The 17,730-nt window shown below is 38.9% G+C and overlaps 1 protein-coding gene across 1 annotated transcript in view; it reads left to right on the top strand.

Annotated features, from left to right (window-relative positions):
* Nucleotides 1-17,730, top strand: part of tbck (TBC1 domain containing kinase) — a 42,410-nt gene that overhangs the window by 238 nt on the left and 24,442 nt on the right. The window contains exons 2-14 of the mRNA XM_079462207.1: nt 386-595; nt 1,715-1,787; nt 3,886-4,000; nt 4,311-4,384; nt 4,911-5,052; nt 5,598-5,658; nt 5,756-5,817; nt 6,126-6,187; nt 6,553-6,701; nt 16,269-16,407; nt 16,536-16,635; nt 16,946-16,995; nt 17,089-17,218. Of these exons, the coding sequence (XP_079318333.1) occupies nt 403-595; nt 1,715-1,787; nt 3,886-4,000; nt 4,311-4,384; nt 4,911-5,052; nt 5,598-5,658; nt 5,756-5,817; nt 6,126-6,187; nt 6,553-6,701; nt 16,269-16,407; nt 16,536-16,635; nt 16,946-16,995; nt 17,089-17,218 (1,350 nt within the window). The 5' untranslated portion in view covers nt 386-402. The remainder of the gene's footprint in view (nt 1-385; nt 596-1,714; nt 1,788-3,885; nt 4,001-4,310; nt 4,385-4,910; nt 5,053-5,597; nt 5,659-5,755; nt 5,818-6,125; nt 6,188-6,552; nt 6,702-16,268; nt 16,408-16,535; nt 16,636-16,945; nt 16,996-17,088; nt 17,219-17,730) is intronic.

The following is a 17,730-nucleotide window of genomic DNA, read 5'->3' as shown; positions in this document are numbered from 1 at the left end:
TGCGCAATACTACTGTACATCATGCACATTAAGTGTTTTATTGGTCTCTTTATGTGCCAGATTGGGGGCCAGAGTTCTGTTGGGGACTCTTCATACAAAATGTCAATTTTAATATTTGCAAATCTGTATTCTGTATTTTCTAATAACGTCGTCAAATCCTATTTAGTATTTTAGTATATCCAACCATAATTTAAGACGTTGAAGTTGTAATTAGTATTTTTTAGATTTCATGTTCTATTTGGCTTTGTTGCCACTGTTAAACAATGGATACCCTGTAATGACTGTATGCACACACTGTGCTAGTTATATTTTCTTAAGGATTTGAAATACATGAAATATAAATGCATTGAAATAAGAGATATGTCATAATAATGTATTCTCAAAGTCAGTGTCAGATGAGTCATGCAGCCCCTGAGAGATGCTGAGCTGGGAGCCTCCACTTTTTTTGCCTCTCCTCTTCCTCATGATGTGTGTGGAAGCAATGGACTTCCTCTCACCCCCAACTCCATCAAGATCCTGGGCCGATTCCAGATCCTCAAGACTATCGCCCATCCCAGACTGTGCCAGTATGTGGACATCACACGTGGGAAACATGGTATGCCTTTGTTTTTCTTTTATATATACAGTATATATCTATATATACATATATCAGATGCTCACTATTTATTCATTAAGATCTACACAATTTACTGTGCCAATCTTTAAAGGAACACATTACTGGAAAAATCACAAAATGCCCCTGTGAAATACAGAAAACGAGTTGGGATTCTGTTTCATTACACAATGTTACACATTACACAGTTTTTTTTTACTTTTCATAACACCTATCTGACGAATGGCGTCCTTGTACATTATCTGCCTTGGTTGGAGAAGGTTGAATAAATGACAAACTGTGCCTGTTGATGCCACAGATGCATTTTTTTTATTTAGTTAAACTGAGTTCTTGCACCATTTGTTTTCGAGTGCTTCATCTGTCTGGTGCTCTTTAAAGTTTTATACTCTCTTTTATCCTCGCAATGTTTATCTCAATGGTTTATTAACGTTATTCGTCAACAGAATTCATCTGGGAGGGAAGTCTCTTTCCATCTTAAGTTGCTTTGTGGCTGTTTGTTTTGTATCTATCATGCACAAAACTGCTTTAGTCATATATAAGAGCGCATAACATTAAGATCGATGCCTTTCTATGTTAACATTTTCTTTTTGAAGTCCTTGATATTATATTTAATTGTGACGTTATTTCGATATCTGATGCTTTAACTTTCTTTCAAGTCTTGAAAGGCGATATTCATTTGAGAGGATATTGAATGAGTTATTGGTGAAGTTTAAGATGGGAACCAAGTTTATAATGGCTCTCAAATGAAAATAACATGCAAGGATGAACTTTTAGAGGCGGTTGCTGTAATAAACAGACTGTTTTGATGGACTTCTCAGTTACATTCTGAATTTGCCAGGCCAAAAGAAACGGACATCTGCAAGAATGAATAAATTCATTGTCTGTCTGTAACAAAAACAGCCCTTGTGGTCTGCTTCACAACAAAATGCACCGTTTCATAGGACAGCAAATATATGCAGGCACAAACTTTAAAGGTGAAGTGCGTCATTTTTAATAGCGGTAACAGACAACAGACTACGTGTAGAGTTTACAGCGGATCAAAGATGGCGTGTACGAGAGGAAGCAGATGCTGTAACGTGTTGTCTTCTTGACATGTTGCAGAACGTCTGATTATTGTGGCGGAGCATCATGAGATGAGCCTAAAGGACCTTCTGAAGCAGGCCAAACCTGTCAGGTAAATCATGCGAGATTTATGCAAGACAAACAAATTTGTCATCCTTCACTTTCTGCAAGTTGCCTTCAAATCTCAAGTGAAAATTGTTTGTTTATTCTGTGGATTGTTGACTCATTTCACATTTTGGCTTTCTTCTTTATTTAAGTATTTCTTTCTCCAGAAAAAAAATGTCTACTATGATATCACAACATTAAAGCATCATTTAAAAGGCGTATGTCAACATTTAGATGTATGCTCATACTATACCATTCTAAAAGGAAGCTTAGGGTCAGTCTGGTTAAGATCATCGTGTCAGTAGACCTATAGAGGCCTATAGAGCTTCTTTCCTCCTCATGCTTTCAACACATTTGTCAGATGCTTTGCTTTTTGATCATTTGGTGTGTTTTTTAGGACAATGCAGATGTTTTTACTAAAGGCCATAGATGTTTCTTACCCAGTGGACCGTTTATATATTTACTGATATTCATTAATGCCATTTGATTATTTTTTGAATATGATATATTTACAGAATAATCCATCCAGGAATGTTTTTCATTATCCAGATCCAAATTATAAGAATGTATTGATATTATAAATGTTATTTCTATAGACCACTTCGCAAGTTAAATGCTGGTCCAAAAGCACTTATTTTTATTTTGAGGTCTTACATAGATATTGGTAAATGTTCTGTTGGTTGTATTCGTTAAATGCTGTGCTGTGTTAAAAACTGAAACAGGAAGTTCTTATGGACCGACGTTGTATAGATCGTTCGAAGTGGTCTATAGGGTTTTTACAAATGTGTGTTGTTTACTGCATTTACAGGTAGAGTTTATCCAAAGCAACTTTACATTTTTATCCTTGGGATTCAGACCCATAACATTTGCGTTGCTTACATAATGCTCTACCATCTGAGCTACAGGTGGTAAACTCCAGGTCAGCTTACTGAGACTGCTCTTTATATTCTGCTACTGTCTAAATACAGACATTTCATTATTAATTCTGTTGCTTTAATTCATTCTAATGGCGATAAATTAAAAGGTAGTTTTGTCTACCATTGTCTCACAATCGTTCCTAATAGTCAAACATTGACTATGTTAACTCTTGCATACTAATTCGTATTTTCTACTACGCCTCAGGTAATGCCCTGACTTTACTTAAGATATTAAACGTCCTGACTGTATTTAGATAACCATTAAGATCTTTTAAGCATTTGAGGATTCAATAAAACTACGTTTAACTGTTGCCCTGTGCTGCTTGGAAGCTTGGACAGTTTACCCTAATTCTTAAATAGTTTACTCACCCTCGAGTTGTTCCAAATCTGTATTAATTTTTTGTTATGATGAACACCGAGGACAAATATTTAGAAGAATTCTTGGAACCAAACAGTTACCATAGTAGGAAAAAGGGCTATGGTAGTCAAAAGTGACCCAGAATGGTTTGCGCCTACATTCTTCAAAATATCTTTGTTTGGGTTCAAAAGAACACAGAAATCCATAAAGCAAGAACTGCGCCCAAGAACTGTTTGGTTCTTCCAAATATGTTTCTCTGCCTTCATCAGAACAAATCAATTTAAACATATTTGGAACAACTCGAGGGTGATGACAGAATCTTGTTTCTATCACTGTTCCTTTGAGCTGCATATTTTGTAAAACTACCTTTCAGCATCCCTGTTATCATACATTTCAATTCAATCTACCCAGATCTTTCCTAAGGAACATTTTTCATTATTCTAATCTTTCCACAAGCTTTTAGTCAGAAATACTTTTCTAAAAGACGTTTCCTTATTGCTGTTTTTAATATGTGTGTCTCATTGAAAACATGCACAGGGAGGTCAACATCAAAACAGTTATGGATGAATAAGGCGGACACTTCATTGCTTCATCCTATAATAATTTATCAGGATCTTTTCTTTAAATATTGTGATTCATAAAAATTCAAAACTTTGGAGTCCTGCAGAAATATTCACTTTATTCTTTTAATTGTTTTTTAAATAAGGTGCAGGCACATACTTGCTTGCTTGAAATAGTCATTTGAATTGTCAGAAAGTTGTTCACAAGCTAGTGTTTAATTTCTTCAGTTGTGTGATGGACTCATTCACTCAGTCCTTTTTCTCTTTTAGTCCAGATAAGGTGCTAAAGATCGGCTATGAAATGTTAGAAGGTTTGGATTTCATGAATAAACACGGTATGGTGCACCGCGCACTGTCTCCTCATAACGTTCTCCTGGATCGTGAGGTATGTGTGTTGAAAACGTTGACATGTAAGAAATAAGTTACAGTTTACTTGGCCTTTGATGATAACTTCACTCCGTTAGTATCCGTTGCTGTTTCAGCCCTGTAGTTATTATTGCTCAAACATTTGTTAATAAGGTCCATACTGTAGTTTCGGAGTACAACCAGTACTTAAACTCCGTCAGATTTATTGCCCCGCAAATGATGTTACCATTAAAAAGACATGAAGCGTGACAGAATTATTAGTTTCATAGTGCCTTTTCTTTCAACTTGCTGATTTCACAGAATTTAATGTTCTTTTTCAAACTCAACAGGAAAAAGTGAAGTTGGCCAAATTCGGCCTGTATCATATGACCAACCACGGAGCAGATGTTGACTTCCCCATTGGGTACGTCATTTGGACTGTAATGTTTTCCATTTGTTTCCTGCTATGTAACATATTCTTCTAAATGAAACTCATGTGTTATGGAGTCTACGCACCGGCGGAGATAATATCTCGGTGGGATCGTATCTAAGCAGAAAGCTTTAAATCTTGCATGCCGCCCCTTTAAGACGCATCGTGGCTCTGCACCAAAGCGTCAGCCTTTCATGGGGAAAAAGATCAATGGCTCACGCTGTGCTCTCGTAATGAAGAAAAATGAACTATTATTAGATTCATCACTGTCCATCTTTGTTTTGATCAAGGGCAGGTCTTGGATATCAAAGCGGCTAGTTATAAATAACATTGCCGAGCGGCACGACCGGGGGCCCTTGTGTTCTCCGGGGGCTTGTCTTATAAAGTACGCTTGAGATTTGGGTCTTTTGAGGCAATGGGAGGGGAGACGGGACATGTGTTCTGTTATTTGTCTTTTGCAGGGCCTCATCTGCAAGACCTTCCCAACACTCCTGTCTTCTGGTTTTCCATGTTTCTGCAGGTATCCATCTTACCTGCCGCCGGAGGTTATTGCTCAAGGCTGTTTTTCTCCCAGCGACCCCTCGATCACAGAGGCCCCTCTTCCCTCGGGGCCCAAAACAGACGTTTGGTCTCTCGGTGTGCTTCTGTTTGAACTGTGTGTGGTATGTACTTGATGATTCTTGACAACACTGAGTTTTATTCATTCTTTTATTATGAGTGAGGTTCCCAAGGTCAATAAAAACCTGGAAGTAACAGGAAGTTAAAAGTTGTGATTTATAGAAAAAACACTACTAGGGTATTTTTATTACTCACAATTTTCATATCATAATATGGACATATTTTTGTGCATACTCAAACATAGTAGGTCGTCCTTGTATTACATTTATTAAAGAAACTACCTGCAGAATCAAAAATACATAAGGTACATGAAATATAAAAATTTCCTGTACAAAAGAAAACATTGATTATAATATTCGTTAATTTTTAAGTGTGTCTTTTCATTGATATCTGGCTGCTTCGTTTATTAAGACAATTTGCATGCTACATTTACTGCATTATATACAACTTTTAGGATGCCATTCAGCACACCTTGTTGTTTTGGCTCATAAATGTACCTTAACTGTCTTAAGTGTCTATGAATATGCACAGAACACAATAATAGGCACTGTTCACTATATAAAGTCACACGACTTGTTTCATCCAATAGGGAAGGCAGATTCTGCAGAACATAGACGTAAGCGAGAGACTGAAGTTTATCATCAATTTAGGTGAGCACCCATCTTAAATTTCACATTAATTTAATTTATTTTTATATTATTCATATAACCACAAAAACATCCCTTGATTTTCTTTTATTCTCCACAGGCTGCATGGACGACATAGTCACTGTTCTAGCAGAGGAACACGGTTGCTTAGACACAGTCAAGGCGAGTTTGTTAGGCCTGATCGAGTCTTTTATCTTTGCACTTGACAAATGTAAATCTCATTGTAATGTTTTTTGGCGTGCAGACATGTCCACACCGACTGTCACGGGAAAATCAGTTTATCTCCGTGGTTTCATCTCAAAAGGTTTTTAGTTTGAAAGGTTTTCTTTGAAACCGCTGAGATAAGCTCCATTTTCCTTCACAGCGCTAACGCTTCCCAAATGCCCTCATAAAAAAGTCACTTTTCAGTGCTGTCACATTTATAGCGTGAAGGGCAGATGGCGCTAATATTCTCGTCTACATCCTACCAGGAGCTGCCCGAATCTCTGCAAGCATTATTGAGGAAATGTCTGACGTTTCTCCCATCCAAAAGGTAACCTATTCAACCACCCTGTCATTTCGTTATAGAAAAACACTCTCTCACTTCAAAACACTCTCTCACGGCGTAAAGCTCTTTTTTCATGTTGTCATGAGGGCTTATGTTATTATGTTGTGAAATGCCGTGAGAAGGGCACTGCCTGCATCTCTTCTCAATTCCAAATTGTGACATCTTAGTGAACAGAATAACAAATGTGGGCATTGCCAAAGCGACTGATAGTTTATTTAAACTATACGTTTTATCTGAACATACATTTTAGAAATATTGTATGACTCCTCGAAATCTAAGGCAATGCTCTGAAAATTGAGCTACAGGAACACGTATACTAATCATAGTGTGTTTGCTCGTTTCTTTTGTAGATCCACACCGGCTGAGCTTCTGAGGGATTCTGTTTTTGAGAGCGTTTCCCATCAGTATAAACCCTTTCAAAGCCCTGTGCGACTGTTTTCAGCTTCTCCCCGATGTGCCCATCTGGAGCTTCCAGAGGACATCAGCGGGCTCTGTAAAGGTTTGGTTGCTCAGCATTGTGTGCATTTGGAATGGATCTATCTAATATATATATACATACAATGACAACAAACAGTAGAGCTGAAACGTGCTTTGCTTATCCACTTGTTAAGTCCGATGTCATGCATCACCACTTCTGGGTCCAAACACTTTACCAGATGGTAAAGGCAAACAACAAACAATGCTAATATAAACGACCGAAAACCCACAATCAAAACCTTTTATCTCCATAACGAAATCCCAGATGGCCAGACAGATCATTTTTTATTCCAGTTTTTAATGATTAGATTAGATTAGATTCAACTTTATTGTCATTACACATATACAAGTACAGTGTAACGAAATGTAGTTTAGGTCTAACCAGAAGTGAAGTTAGCAAGTGCAGGATATACAGTTAGAATAAATACAGAATACAATAGTGAGAATATAATACAGTGGGCATGGACTATAAAAATATTTTGCAGTAGGAATGTTCTATGAAAATATGACAGTAGGTATATACTATGAACAATATATACAGATGGCTATATACTATGAACATTAATGTACAGTTGGCTATGAACAGATAATAATTTAGACTAAAATAGTGCAAGTGACTTAGGTATGCATAGATTATTGACATTGGCTATTAAAGTTGCAGTGCTATAGGTGAGTTAATGCAGTAGTTGAAGTTAATGCAGTTATTAAAGTTACGGTGCAGTATACGATTTAATGCAGTTAATAGTTTGCAGTCCAGAAGATGAGTTAATGCAGTTTATAGGTTACAGAGCAATAGATGAGTAGATGCAGTTAATAAAATTACAGTGCAGTAGATGAGTTAATGCAGTTATTGTAGTTACAGTGCAATAGATGAGTAGATGCAGTTAATAGTTACCGTGCAGTAGATTAGTTAATGCAGTTAATAGAATTACAGTGCAATAGATGAGTAGATGCAGTTAATAAAATTACAGTGCAGTAGATGAGTTAATGCAGTTATTGTAGTTACAGTGCAATAGATGAGTAGATGCAGTTAATAGTTACCGTGCAGTAGATTAGTTAATGCAGTTAATAGAATTACAGTGCAGTAGATGAGTAGATGCAGTTAATAGAATTACAGTGCAGTAGATTAGTTAATGCAGTTAATAGAATTACAGTGCAATAGATGAGTAGATGCAGTTAATAGAGTTACAGTGCAGTAGATTAGTTAATGCAGTTAATAGAATTACAGTGCAGTAGATGAGTAGATGCAGTTAATAGAGTTACAGTGCAGTAGATTAGTTAATGCAGTTAATAGAATTACAGTGCAATAGATGAGTAGATGCAGTTAATAGAATTACAGTGCAGTAGATGAGTTAATGCAGTTATTGTAGTTACAGTGCAATAGATGAGTAGATGCAGTTAATAGTTACCGTGCAGTAGATTAGTTAATACAGTTAATAGAATTACAGTGCAATAGATGAGTAGATGCAGTTAATAGTTACCGTGCAGTAGATTAGTTAATACAGTTAATAGAATTACAGTGCAGTAGATGAGTAGATGCAGTTAATAGAATTACAGTGCGGTAGATTAGTTAATGCAGTTAATAGAATTACAGTGCAATAGATGAGTAGATGCAGTTAATAGTTACCGTGCAGTAGATTAGTTAATGCAGTTAATAGAATTACAGTGCAGTAGATGAGTAGATGCAGTTAATAGTTACCGTGCAGTAGATAAGTTAATGCAGTTAATAGAATTACAGTGCAATAGATGAGTAGATGCAGTTAATAGTTACCGTGCAGTAGATTAGTTAATGCAGTTAATAGAATTACAGTGCAATAGATGAGTAAATGCAGTTAATAGAATTACAGTGCAGTAGATTAGTTAATGCAGTTTGTTAACAGGATGACCCGAGCAATGGGTATGGACAGTGACCAAAGGCTTGTGAGGTGGAAACAGATTGATTTATTGTTTCCTCTTCTCCACAGTGCAAAAAGAATCCAGCAAACAGTGTAACAAAGTGACACAAAAATAAAAGAAAAAATAAACTGTACAATATCTACAGGCTTGTTCAGCTAAATCCTATGGACCTGATCAGCTTCTATAGTTTCCAGTTCAAACTGTCTTTACAAAACACACCAACCTACTTCAACCACCCTGAGTGAGTGTTTGGGAGCCATTTTATATTCTAGGCCCCGCCCTTGGATCATACCATGTTGGAACAAATGGAGGTAGGTATATTAAGTACATTTAACATTTCAACATTCTAAATTATTAAACCAAATACCAACTAATAAAATAAACTAACAAATTACAGGTATAAACCTGGTAGACAAATACAGCAAACATCACCTGGGCACAAAGCAACAAAGTAAAGCAATTAACAGACATTAACATATATTCATTACACCAACACAAGTCCATATTTGTATGTGGGTAAATGGGTCTGTGTGTGTGTGTGTGTGTGTGTGTGTGTAGTCACAGTCTCAATGTAGCACTGTGACATTTCCTCCCCCTTCTCGAGACACCCTCTGTGGTGTTCTAGAGAGAAAGTCTGCCACACAGTTCTCCCGGCCAGTTCTATATGACACTTCAAACTGAAAAGGCTGCATTGCTAAAAACCAACGGGTAATTCGGGCATTTGTGTCCTTCATTTGGTTTAGCCAAGCTAAAGCTCTGTGATCTGTTTCCAAGTTAAACTTCCTACCAATAAGGTAGTACCTGAAAGAGTCCATGGCCCATTTGAGTGCCAGGCACTCCTTCTCCACGGTGGAATACCGTGTTTCACGAGGAAGTAACTTCCTACTAATATAAGCAATAGGCCGAAGTTTTCCTTGTTCCCCTTGCAATAGTACAGCTCCCAAACCATGTTCTGATGCATCGGTCTGAACTGTAAAAGGTTTCTCAAAGTCTGGACTCTGCAACACGGCTTCATTGCACAAAGCATCTTTTAAGTCTATAAAAGCACTTTCACATTTAGTTGTCCAGCTTAGAGTATTGGGTTTATCCTTTTTAGTTAGCTCTGTGAGGGCTACAGCCCTTTCTGAAAAATTGGGGATGAATCGTCTATACCATCCTACCAAGCCAAGGAAAGCTCGTACCTGTTTCTTGGTGGTAGGCCGTTGTGCTTGTTTGATCGCTTCAACCTTCCCCACCTGTGGACGAATGACTCCATGTCCCAGTACATGTCCAAGGTAACAAGTTTCCTCTTTGGCAATGGCACATTTATCTGGACGGATAGTGAGTCCAGCAGACTTAATCCTGTTTAGCACTTCCTGTAGATGCTGCAGATGATCCTGCCAAGATGTGCTGAAAATGATTATGTCATCCAGGTATGCTGCAGCGAAGACTTCAGTTCCACGGAGTATGTGGTCAATCATCCTCTGAAAGGTGGCAGGTGCTCCATGGAGACCGAAAGGAAGGACTCTGAACTGGAAGTGACCGAATGGTGTTTTGAACGCTGTGAACTCCTTACTGTCCGGACTTAATGGCACTTGCCAATAACCCTTGCATAGGTCGAGTGTTGTGAGGAACTTTGCTTTACTAAGTTTCTCCACGAGTTCATCGACTCTGGGCATTGGATACGGGTCGAATTTACTTACAGAGTTGAGCTTCCTGAAATCTAGACAGAATCTGAGGGACCCATCTTTCTTTGGTACCAGCACTATGGGGCTGTTCCACTCACTAGCTGAAGGCTCTATAACTTCAAGTTCCTGCATTAACTGTAGCTCTTGCTTCATTACTTGTAAAAGTCTTTCTGGCACTCTGTAAATTGGTTGCCGAATAGGTTTTGAGTCTTTTAAATGAATGTTATGTTGGACAAGGTTTGTTCTTCCAGGTGTGTCTTGGAACAACTGACCAGGGATGCATTCTAGTATTTGATGACGTTGCCCTTCTGACAAATGCTGAAGGTCCACGTGGCACTCACTCTGATGCATAGGTAAGTATTGCTCCTCTGTTTCCTCATCTTCTTCCACAAATCTTACCAAAAGCTCTTTCACTGCTTGCGGTGGTGCACTTGCCTGAGAAGGACGTTTATGCCACTGCTTCAACATATTGACATGGAAGGTCTGAAATGGAGGTTGTCTTGAAGGCATAGTGATTTCGTAGGTAACTGGCCCAAGTTTCCTCTTTACCTGGTAAGGACCTTGCCATTTTGCCAACAGCTTGTTCTCCGTTGTAGGAAGAAGTAAAAGGACTTGATCACCTGGTTGAAAAGATCTTGCTCTTGCTTTCTGGTCATACCAAACCTTCTGTTTGGCTTGGGACTCCTTCAAGTTCTGATGAGCCAGGTCAGATGATCGTTGAAGCTGGTCTCTCATTTTAAGGACGTAGGAAAGGAGGTTTTGCTTTCGTGGTTTGTCTTTGTCTTCCCAGCTGCTTCTCAATACATCCAGAGGACCTCTTACTTGATGTGCAAAGAGCAGTTCAAAAGGCGAGAAGCCAGTGGATGCCTGGGGAACCTCACGGTAAGCAAATAAAAGGTAAGGTAACCATTTATCCCAGTCTTTTCCAGATTCAGATACGAACTTCTTCAACATGGCTTTCAGTGTTTGATTGAATCGCTCCACCAATCCATCAGTCTGAGGGTGATAGGCAGCTGTTCGTACTCTCTTTATACCTAACAGTTGATAGACTTGGTGCAGTGTACGACTCATAAAACTAGGGCCCTGATCCGTTAAAACCTCTTTCGGGATGCCTACGTGGGAGAAAAAATGTAACATTGCTGTTGCAATCTGTTTAGCCGTTACTTCTCTAAGGGGGTATGCTTCAGGGTACCTAGTGGCATAATCACAGATCACAAGTATAAATCTGTTACCCTTCTGGCTTCTTTCAAAAGGTCCAACAATATCTACTCCTATTCTTTCAAACGGAGTCTCTACTGCAGGAATCGGTACAAGTGGTGCCATAGCAGGTGCTCTTCCTTTTGCCAACTGACATTCCGGACACGACTTGCAATAATCTTTTACCTCACTATACATTCCAGGCCAATAAAATCTTTTAGAGATTCTCATTAGGGATTTCATGAATCCCAAGTGTCCTGCCCATGGAATAGAGTGACCCATTTCTAACACTCGTTTACGATACAGTTTGGGAACCAAAAGTTGTTTTCCCTCCTCCTTAGACTGTCTGTAAAGAAGATCATTGTCTACTACAAACACCTCATCACACAGTGAGGTGCCGACTGTGGCCTTATTAGCCTTCTGAAAACATTCAGACAACGTGTGATCATCTTTCTGCAGTTTAGCCAAATCATGGAGTATGCAAAACTCACTGTCATCAACTTCCGGGTCTGCTAACTCAAATTGAAGCTGTTCTGGCCCATCAATTAGATCTGTAATCAAATCTCTTTGTTTCTCCAGTCTGTCTTCCCTTGACACACTTAATTCACTTACACTGTCTTCAGTGAAAAAGGGCATTTCTGAAAGGGTGCTTTCTACAGTATCTAAGGGTGATTGAGTTAAGCGTTGTCTTTGAGCTCTAGTAACCACTCCACACCAAGCGGTCTCCTGTACTAGGTCTGCCAGAACTGGCATATCTGTGCCTAGCAACACTGGGTAGGGTAAATTAGCTGCAATACCCACATTCATTAAGTATGGCTGCTTGTTCACCTCAATATAAACTTCAGCAGTGGGTAACTCTGTCTTGTCCCCATGGACACAACACACTAAAACTGTGTCCTCAGACCACAAATCCCTGGTTATGTACTGAGACTGTACTAAGGTCCTTGCACAACCTGTATCAATCAGGGCAGTTACTGGCTTCCCATTCAATAAAACTGTAATGGTGGGTTCTGTACCAGAAGAATTGCAAACTGTAGGGGTGGGTCTAGGTATGTAACACAACTTGGCTGATTTGGGCTTCTTAAGTGGGCAATGCGTGCTGATGTGACTTGGTTTACCACAGTTATAACAAACTACATCGTTGCTGGATAACTTCTGACGTGTGTCTACCGGTTGAGGGAACATCTTTACATGGGTGGGTTGTACAATCTGGGAGTGACTATTAGAGTACGAACTTCCCCCATACCCCTCAGACTTACTTCTTACGGCTTGTAGGCTGCCAGCATATCTGAATGTTCCAGAGAATCCCTTACGAGCTGCAACATAGGCTTCAACCATTTTAGCTGCTTCTTGTGCTGTAGTGGGATCTCTCTCCTTCACCCATGTTCTCACATCTGGATAAAGCACACGCATATACTGTTCCAGAACTATGGTTTCCATCAGATCCGTCTTGCTGCTTTCCTTAAAGTCGACCCATTTGAAGAACAAATCCTTTAAGCGGACGTACAACTCCATTGGTGACTCATCAACAGGTGTGTTCACAGTTCGGAATCTCAGTCTGTAGGTTTCTGCATTGATTTCATATTTCTGGAGAATGGCTTCTTTAACTCTTCCGTAGTCAGACATATAGGTAGGTGAAATTGCAACAAATGCAGCTCTTGCCTTGCCAGTGAGTAGGGGAACCAGATGAATGGCCCAGTCTTGTTTTGGCCATTTGTACACCTCTGCCAATCTCTCGAAAGTAGTGAGAAAATGTTCAATATCATCAGTATCTTGTAGTTTTGAAATTTGAGGCATATGGTCAAAAACTCGAGTTACTGAGTGTTCAGACGACTTAGCTCCTAGTCGGTTCTGCTCCAGATCCATCTGTAACTGAGTAACTTGATGAGTAAGGACCTTGTATTGTTGTTCCCGTCGAGCTGCTTCTTTTTCTTGCCTCTCATCTCTGTCCTTCTGAAATTGTAGAAATGCTTGAAACATCCCTGCCAGAGCTGTAACTGCTGAATCACCTGTGGGGTTAGTGATATCCACAGGATGCACTGGATCATCAGATGTGGCACCTTGATCCTGCTCCTCATCAATATCTGCTGCTAGCTGGTTCTTCTTCTTGGGTGGCATGCTGGTAGCCTTTGTCACTCTTCGGAAACTTACAAAGTGTTGAATGTTAGTGTTCCATCCCACTTCTGACACCAAATGTTAACAGGATGACCCGAGCAATGGGTATGGACAGTGACCAAAGGCTTGTGAGGTGGAAACAGATTGATTTATTGTTTCCTCTTCTCCACAGTGCAAAAAGAATCCAGCAAACAGTGTAACAAAGTGACACAAAAATAAAAGAAAAAATAAACTGTACAATATCTACAGGCTTGTTCAGCTAAATCCTATGGACCTGATCAGCTTCTATAGTTTCCAGTTCAAACTGTCTTTACAAAACACACCAACCTACTTCAACCACCCTGAGTGAGTGTTTGGGAGCCATTTTATATTCTAGGCCCCGCCCTTGGATCATACCATGTTGGAACAAATGGAGGTAGGTATATTAAGTACATTTAACATTTCAACATTCTAAATTATTAAACCAAATACCAACTAATAAAATAAACTAACAAATTACAGGTATAAACCTGGTAGACAAATACAGCAAACATCACCTGGGCACAAAGCAACAAAGTAAAGCAATTAACAGACATTAACATATATTCATTACACCAACACAAGTCCATATTTGTATGTGGGTAAATGGGTCTGTGTGTGTGTGTGTGTGTGTGTGTGTAGTCACAGTCTCAATGTAGCACTGTGACACAGTTAATAGAATTACAGTGCAATAGATGAGTAGATGCAGTTAATAGTTACCGTGCAGTAGATTAGTTAATGCAGTTAATAGAATTACAGTGCAATAGATGAGTAGATGCAGTAAATAGAGTTACAGTGCAGTAGATGAGTAGATGCAGTTAATAGAATTACAGTGCAATAGATGAGTAGATGCAGTTAATAGAATTACAGTGCAGTAGATTAGTAGATGCAGTTAATAGAATTACAGTGCAGTAGATTAGTTAATGCAGTTAATAGAATTACAGTGCAATAGATGAGTAGATGCAGTTAATAGTTACCGTGCAGTAGATTAGTTAATGCAGTTAATAGAATTACAGTGCAGTAGATGAGTAGATGCAGTTAATAGTTACCGTGCAGTAGATTAGTTAATGCAGTTAATAGAATTACAGTGCAGTAGATGAGTAGATGCAGTTAATAGAATTACAGTGCAGTAGATTAGTTAATGCAGTTAATAGAATTACAGTGCAGTAGATGAGTAGATGCAGTTAATAGTTACCGTGCAGTAGATTAGTTAATGCAGTTAATAGAATTACAGTGCAATAGATGAGTAGATGCAGTTAATAGAGTTACAGTGCAGTAGATAGGTTAGTGCAGTTATGGAAGTGGTCCATTAGTGCAAATGAGCATTCAGTTAAATATTCCTGGTGTGCAAGTGAGCAGTATAGAGTGCAAATGATGCTGTGTGTGTGCAAACAGTCCAGTAGAGCAGATAACATGAAGTACTGGTGTGTACAGTTCAGTCATGCATGCAGCCCTGTAGTGCAATGTAAACAATGTTATAGCAGCATTGGAGTTCAAGGTAAGAGAGGTAGTGGAATCAGTGGGGGGCAGAGTTCAATAATGAAACAGCTCTTGGAAAAAAGCTGTTTCTTAGTCTGCTGGTTCTTCTCCGGAGGCACCGGAAGCGCCTACCGGAAGGCAGGAGAGTAAACAGTCTATGAGCGGGGTGAGAGGAGTCCTTGAGAATGCTGCGAGCTCGACACAAACAGCGTTTCTTCTGGATGTCCTCAATGGCAGAAAGTGTAGTCCCTGTGATGCGCTGGGCTGTTTTCAGCACCCGCTGCAGTGCCTTGCGCTCAGCAACAGAACAGATCCCGTACCAGACTGTGACACAGTTGGTCAGGATGCTCTCTATCGTGCAGCGATAGAAGTTCACCAGGATAGTTGAAGACAGTTGGTTCTTCTTCAGTGTCCTCAGAAAGAAGAGACGCTGGTGAGCCTTCTTGACCAGGCATGAGGTGTTGGTGGTCCAGGACAGGTCCTCCGAAATGTGAGTCCCCAGGAACTTTAAACTGGAAACACGTTCAACAGCCATCCCATTAATGTGGGTGGGGTCGTGTGTGCCTCCTTTCGCCTTCCTGAAGTCCACGATGATCTCCTTTGTCTTGGAGGTGTTAAGGAGCACCTCCAAGATATATTCAAACAATATAAAATATATTTGAATTATTAAAATATAGGTATATTTTGACTTTATTTACCTATTTTAAATATAATGTAATAATAAAATATATATTTATGCTTTATTTATTTTAAATTAAATATATTTAACAGATATAATAACATACTATACTTTTTATGTAATTTATACATATATAGATATAATAGTAATCTACTTATTATTTCATTCAAACATATCGTGCGAATAGCCGCACCAATGTAGATATTGTGAAAATAGTCATTATTGCCCTAATGCCAATAAACTTACACGTTTTAACTTACGGTTTTTAATGATGCGCCAAGTTGCTGCATTAACTGGCAACTGTAAATAGCTTGAATAAATTATGTATGACGTGGTGTAAGAATGGAACAAATATTGCTTGGGTTGTTGATTTATTTAGCCAATAAATTATTTGAGGCCGTGCATTAAGATATCTTTACTGTGGGCAAGGGCTATAAAACCTCTTAGGCATGGTATACGAACTGGTATAAAGATTATTGTTGTCATCTGCATTCTATTGTATCTCGTGAAATGTGCATAACTTTTGTTGTTTATGTAGATGATGGAGGAAACTACCTAACAGAAAGAGCTATATATGAGGTTTATCACCTGTGGTGCCTGGCAGGAGGAGACCTGGAGAAAGAACTGACCAATCAGGAGATCATCCAATCAAAACCTCCAGTCTGCACACTTCCCAAGTACCCACTCATCACTGATCTCTCTAACATAAACTAGATCAAATCAATCAAGGTCCTTTATTTAGGGGGCGCGGTTTGTTTTCATGCATTCAGCTGCACGCGTCTTACATCACATGTTGTGTTGCTAGATTTATTTTGGAGGACGGAGAATCTTTCGGTCAAGGTCGAGACAGAAGTTTCCTCCTGGATGGCACGACCGTGACACTTTCGCTCTATCAACTCAAAAATGTAAGCGTGTTTGTGGTTACGGATGGCTGAATGTTTAATAAAGCGCGCTACAAACATGTTCTGATTTGCATAGTCCCGCAACATTTTTAAGTAGTTATTTTTAAACCTCATACATGAATAAAAAAAATATGCAAAATAAAAACTTGTCCGTAGAACTTTTATGTAAATTATCACTCCACACCTGACAAAATTGGTGAGGTTTTGTAGCACGCTTCATTTCACATTCATCGCCCCACATGCGCGTGTGTCATGAAACAAGCGTAAAACGATGCATGCTGATAAAATACTACTGCTAATGTTTTTATTCCAGAGGCTGAAGGATGTCGCCGGAGAGACGTACTATCCATTATTAGAAGACGAGTAAGAGAGCGTTCCTCTTTTTATGTATTCTGCTGTGTTTGGCAGCGCTCTGTGTCTGCCCGGGGATTCAGAAACGTCTTGTGTGTCCCGCAGGCAATCCAGTCTGCCTCAGTCTAACAGCAGTAATGAACTGTCCGCTACGGTCACCCTGCCTCTCATTATCCGCGAAAGAGACACGGAGTACCAGCTCACCCGCATTGTCCTCTTCGACAGACTGCTCAAGGTCCAACACACACATTTTTAGATCTCAACAGAAAATAGTAAAACCTGATGAAATCACCTCACAAGAACTTGAAAAATCCTCGAAAGAATTGCATTTTAGGTAAAGGAGACATTTTGAGAAATGGTCCCCTGCAAGATTTAAAAAAGGTCACACTGGTACATAGAACCTTTTTTTAGAACCTATATTTTATATTATTATAATTTTTTTGGAACAGGTATCGCACATGTTCTAAAGTATAACCAGTACTATCATGACGCTTTTTGAAGTAGCAATCTGTAACTGTTTAGATTAAAAAGAAACAAAAATCTGTTATAACCAAGTACATTAACAAACTTGTAAGAAAATGTAATCCGTGCACATTTTTGTAAAAAATCAAACACGTAAAGATAAGCACATAAAGTAACCAACAGTTCAATGCTTCAAACCGATATGGCACGTAGAAGGTGACTTTAATATACAGTTGTTGAAATGGAGTTCACCTTTATTTGCTTTATCTATACTGTATAACTATA

The sequence above is a fragment of the Barbatula barbatula genome (assembly GCF_947034865.1).
Source record: "Barbatula barbatula genome assembly, chromosome: 8".
In the NCBI taxonomy this organism is placed as follows: domain Eukaryota; kingdom Metazoa; phylum Chordata; class Actinopteri; order Cypriniformes; family Nemacheilidae; genus Barbatula; species Barbatula barbatula.
The sequence above is the reverse complement of the archived record's forward strand: the minus strand, read 5'-3'. Positions and strand labels throughout refer to the sequence as shown.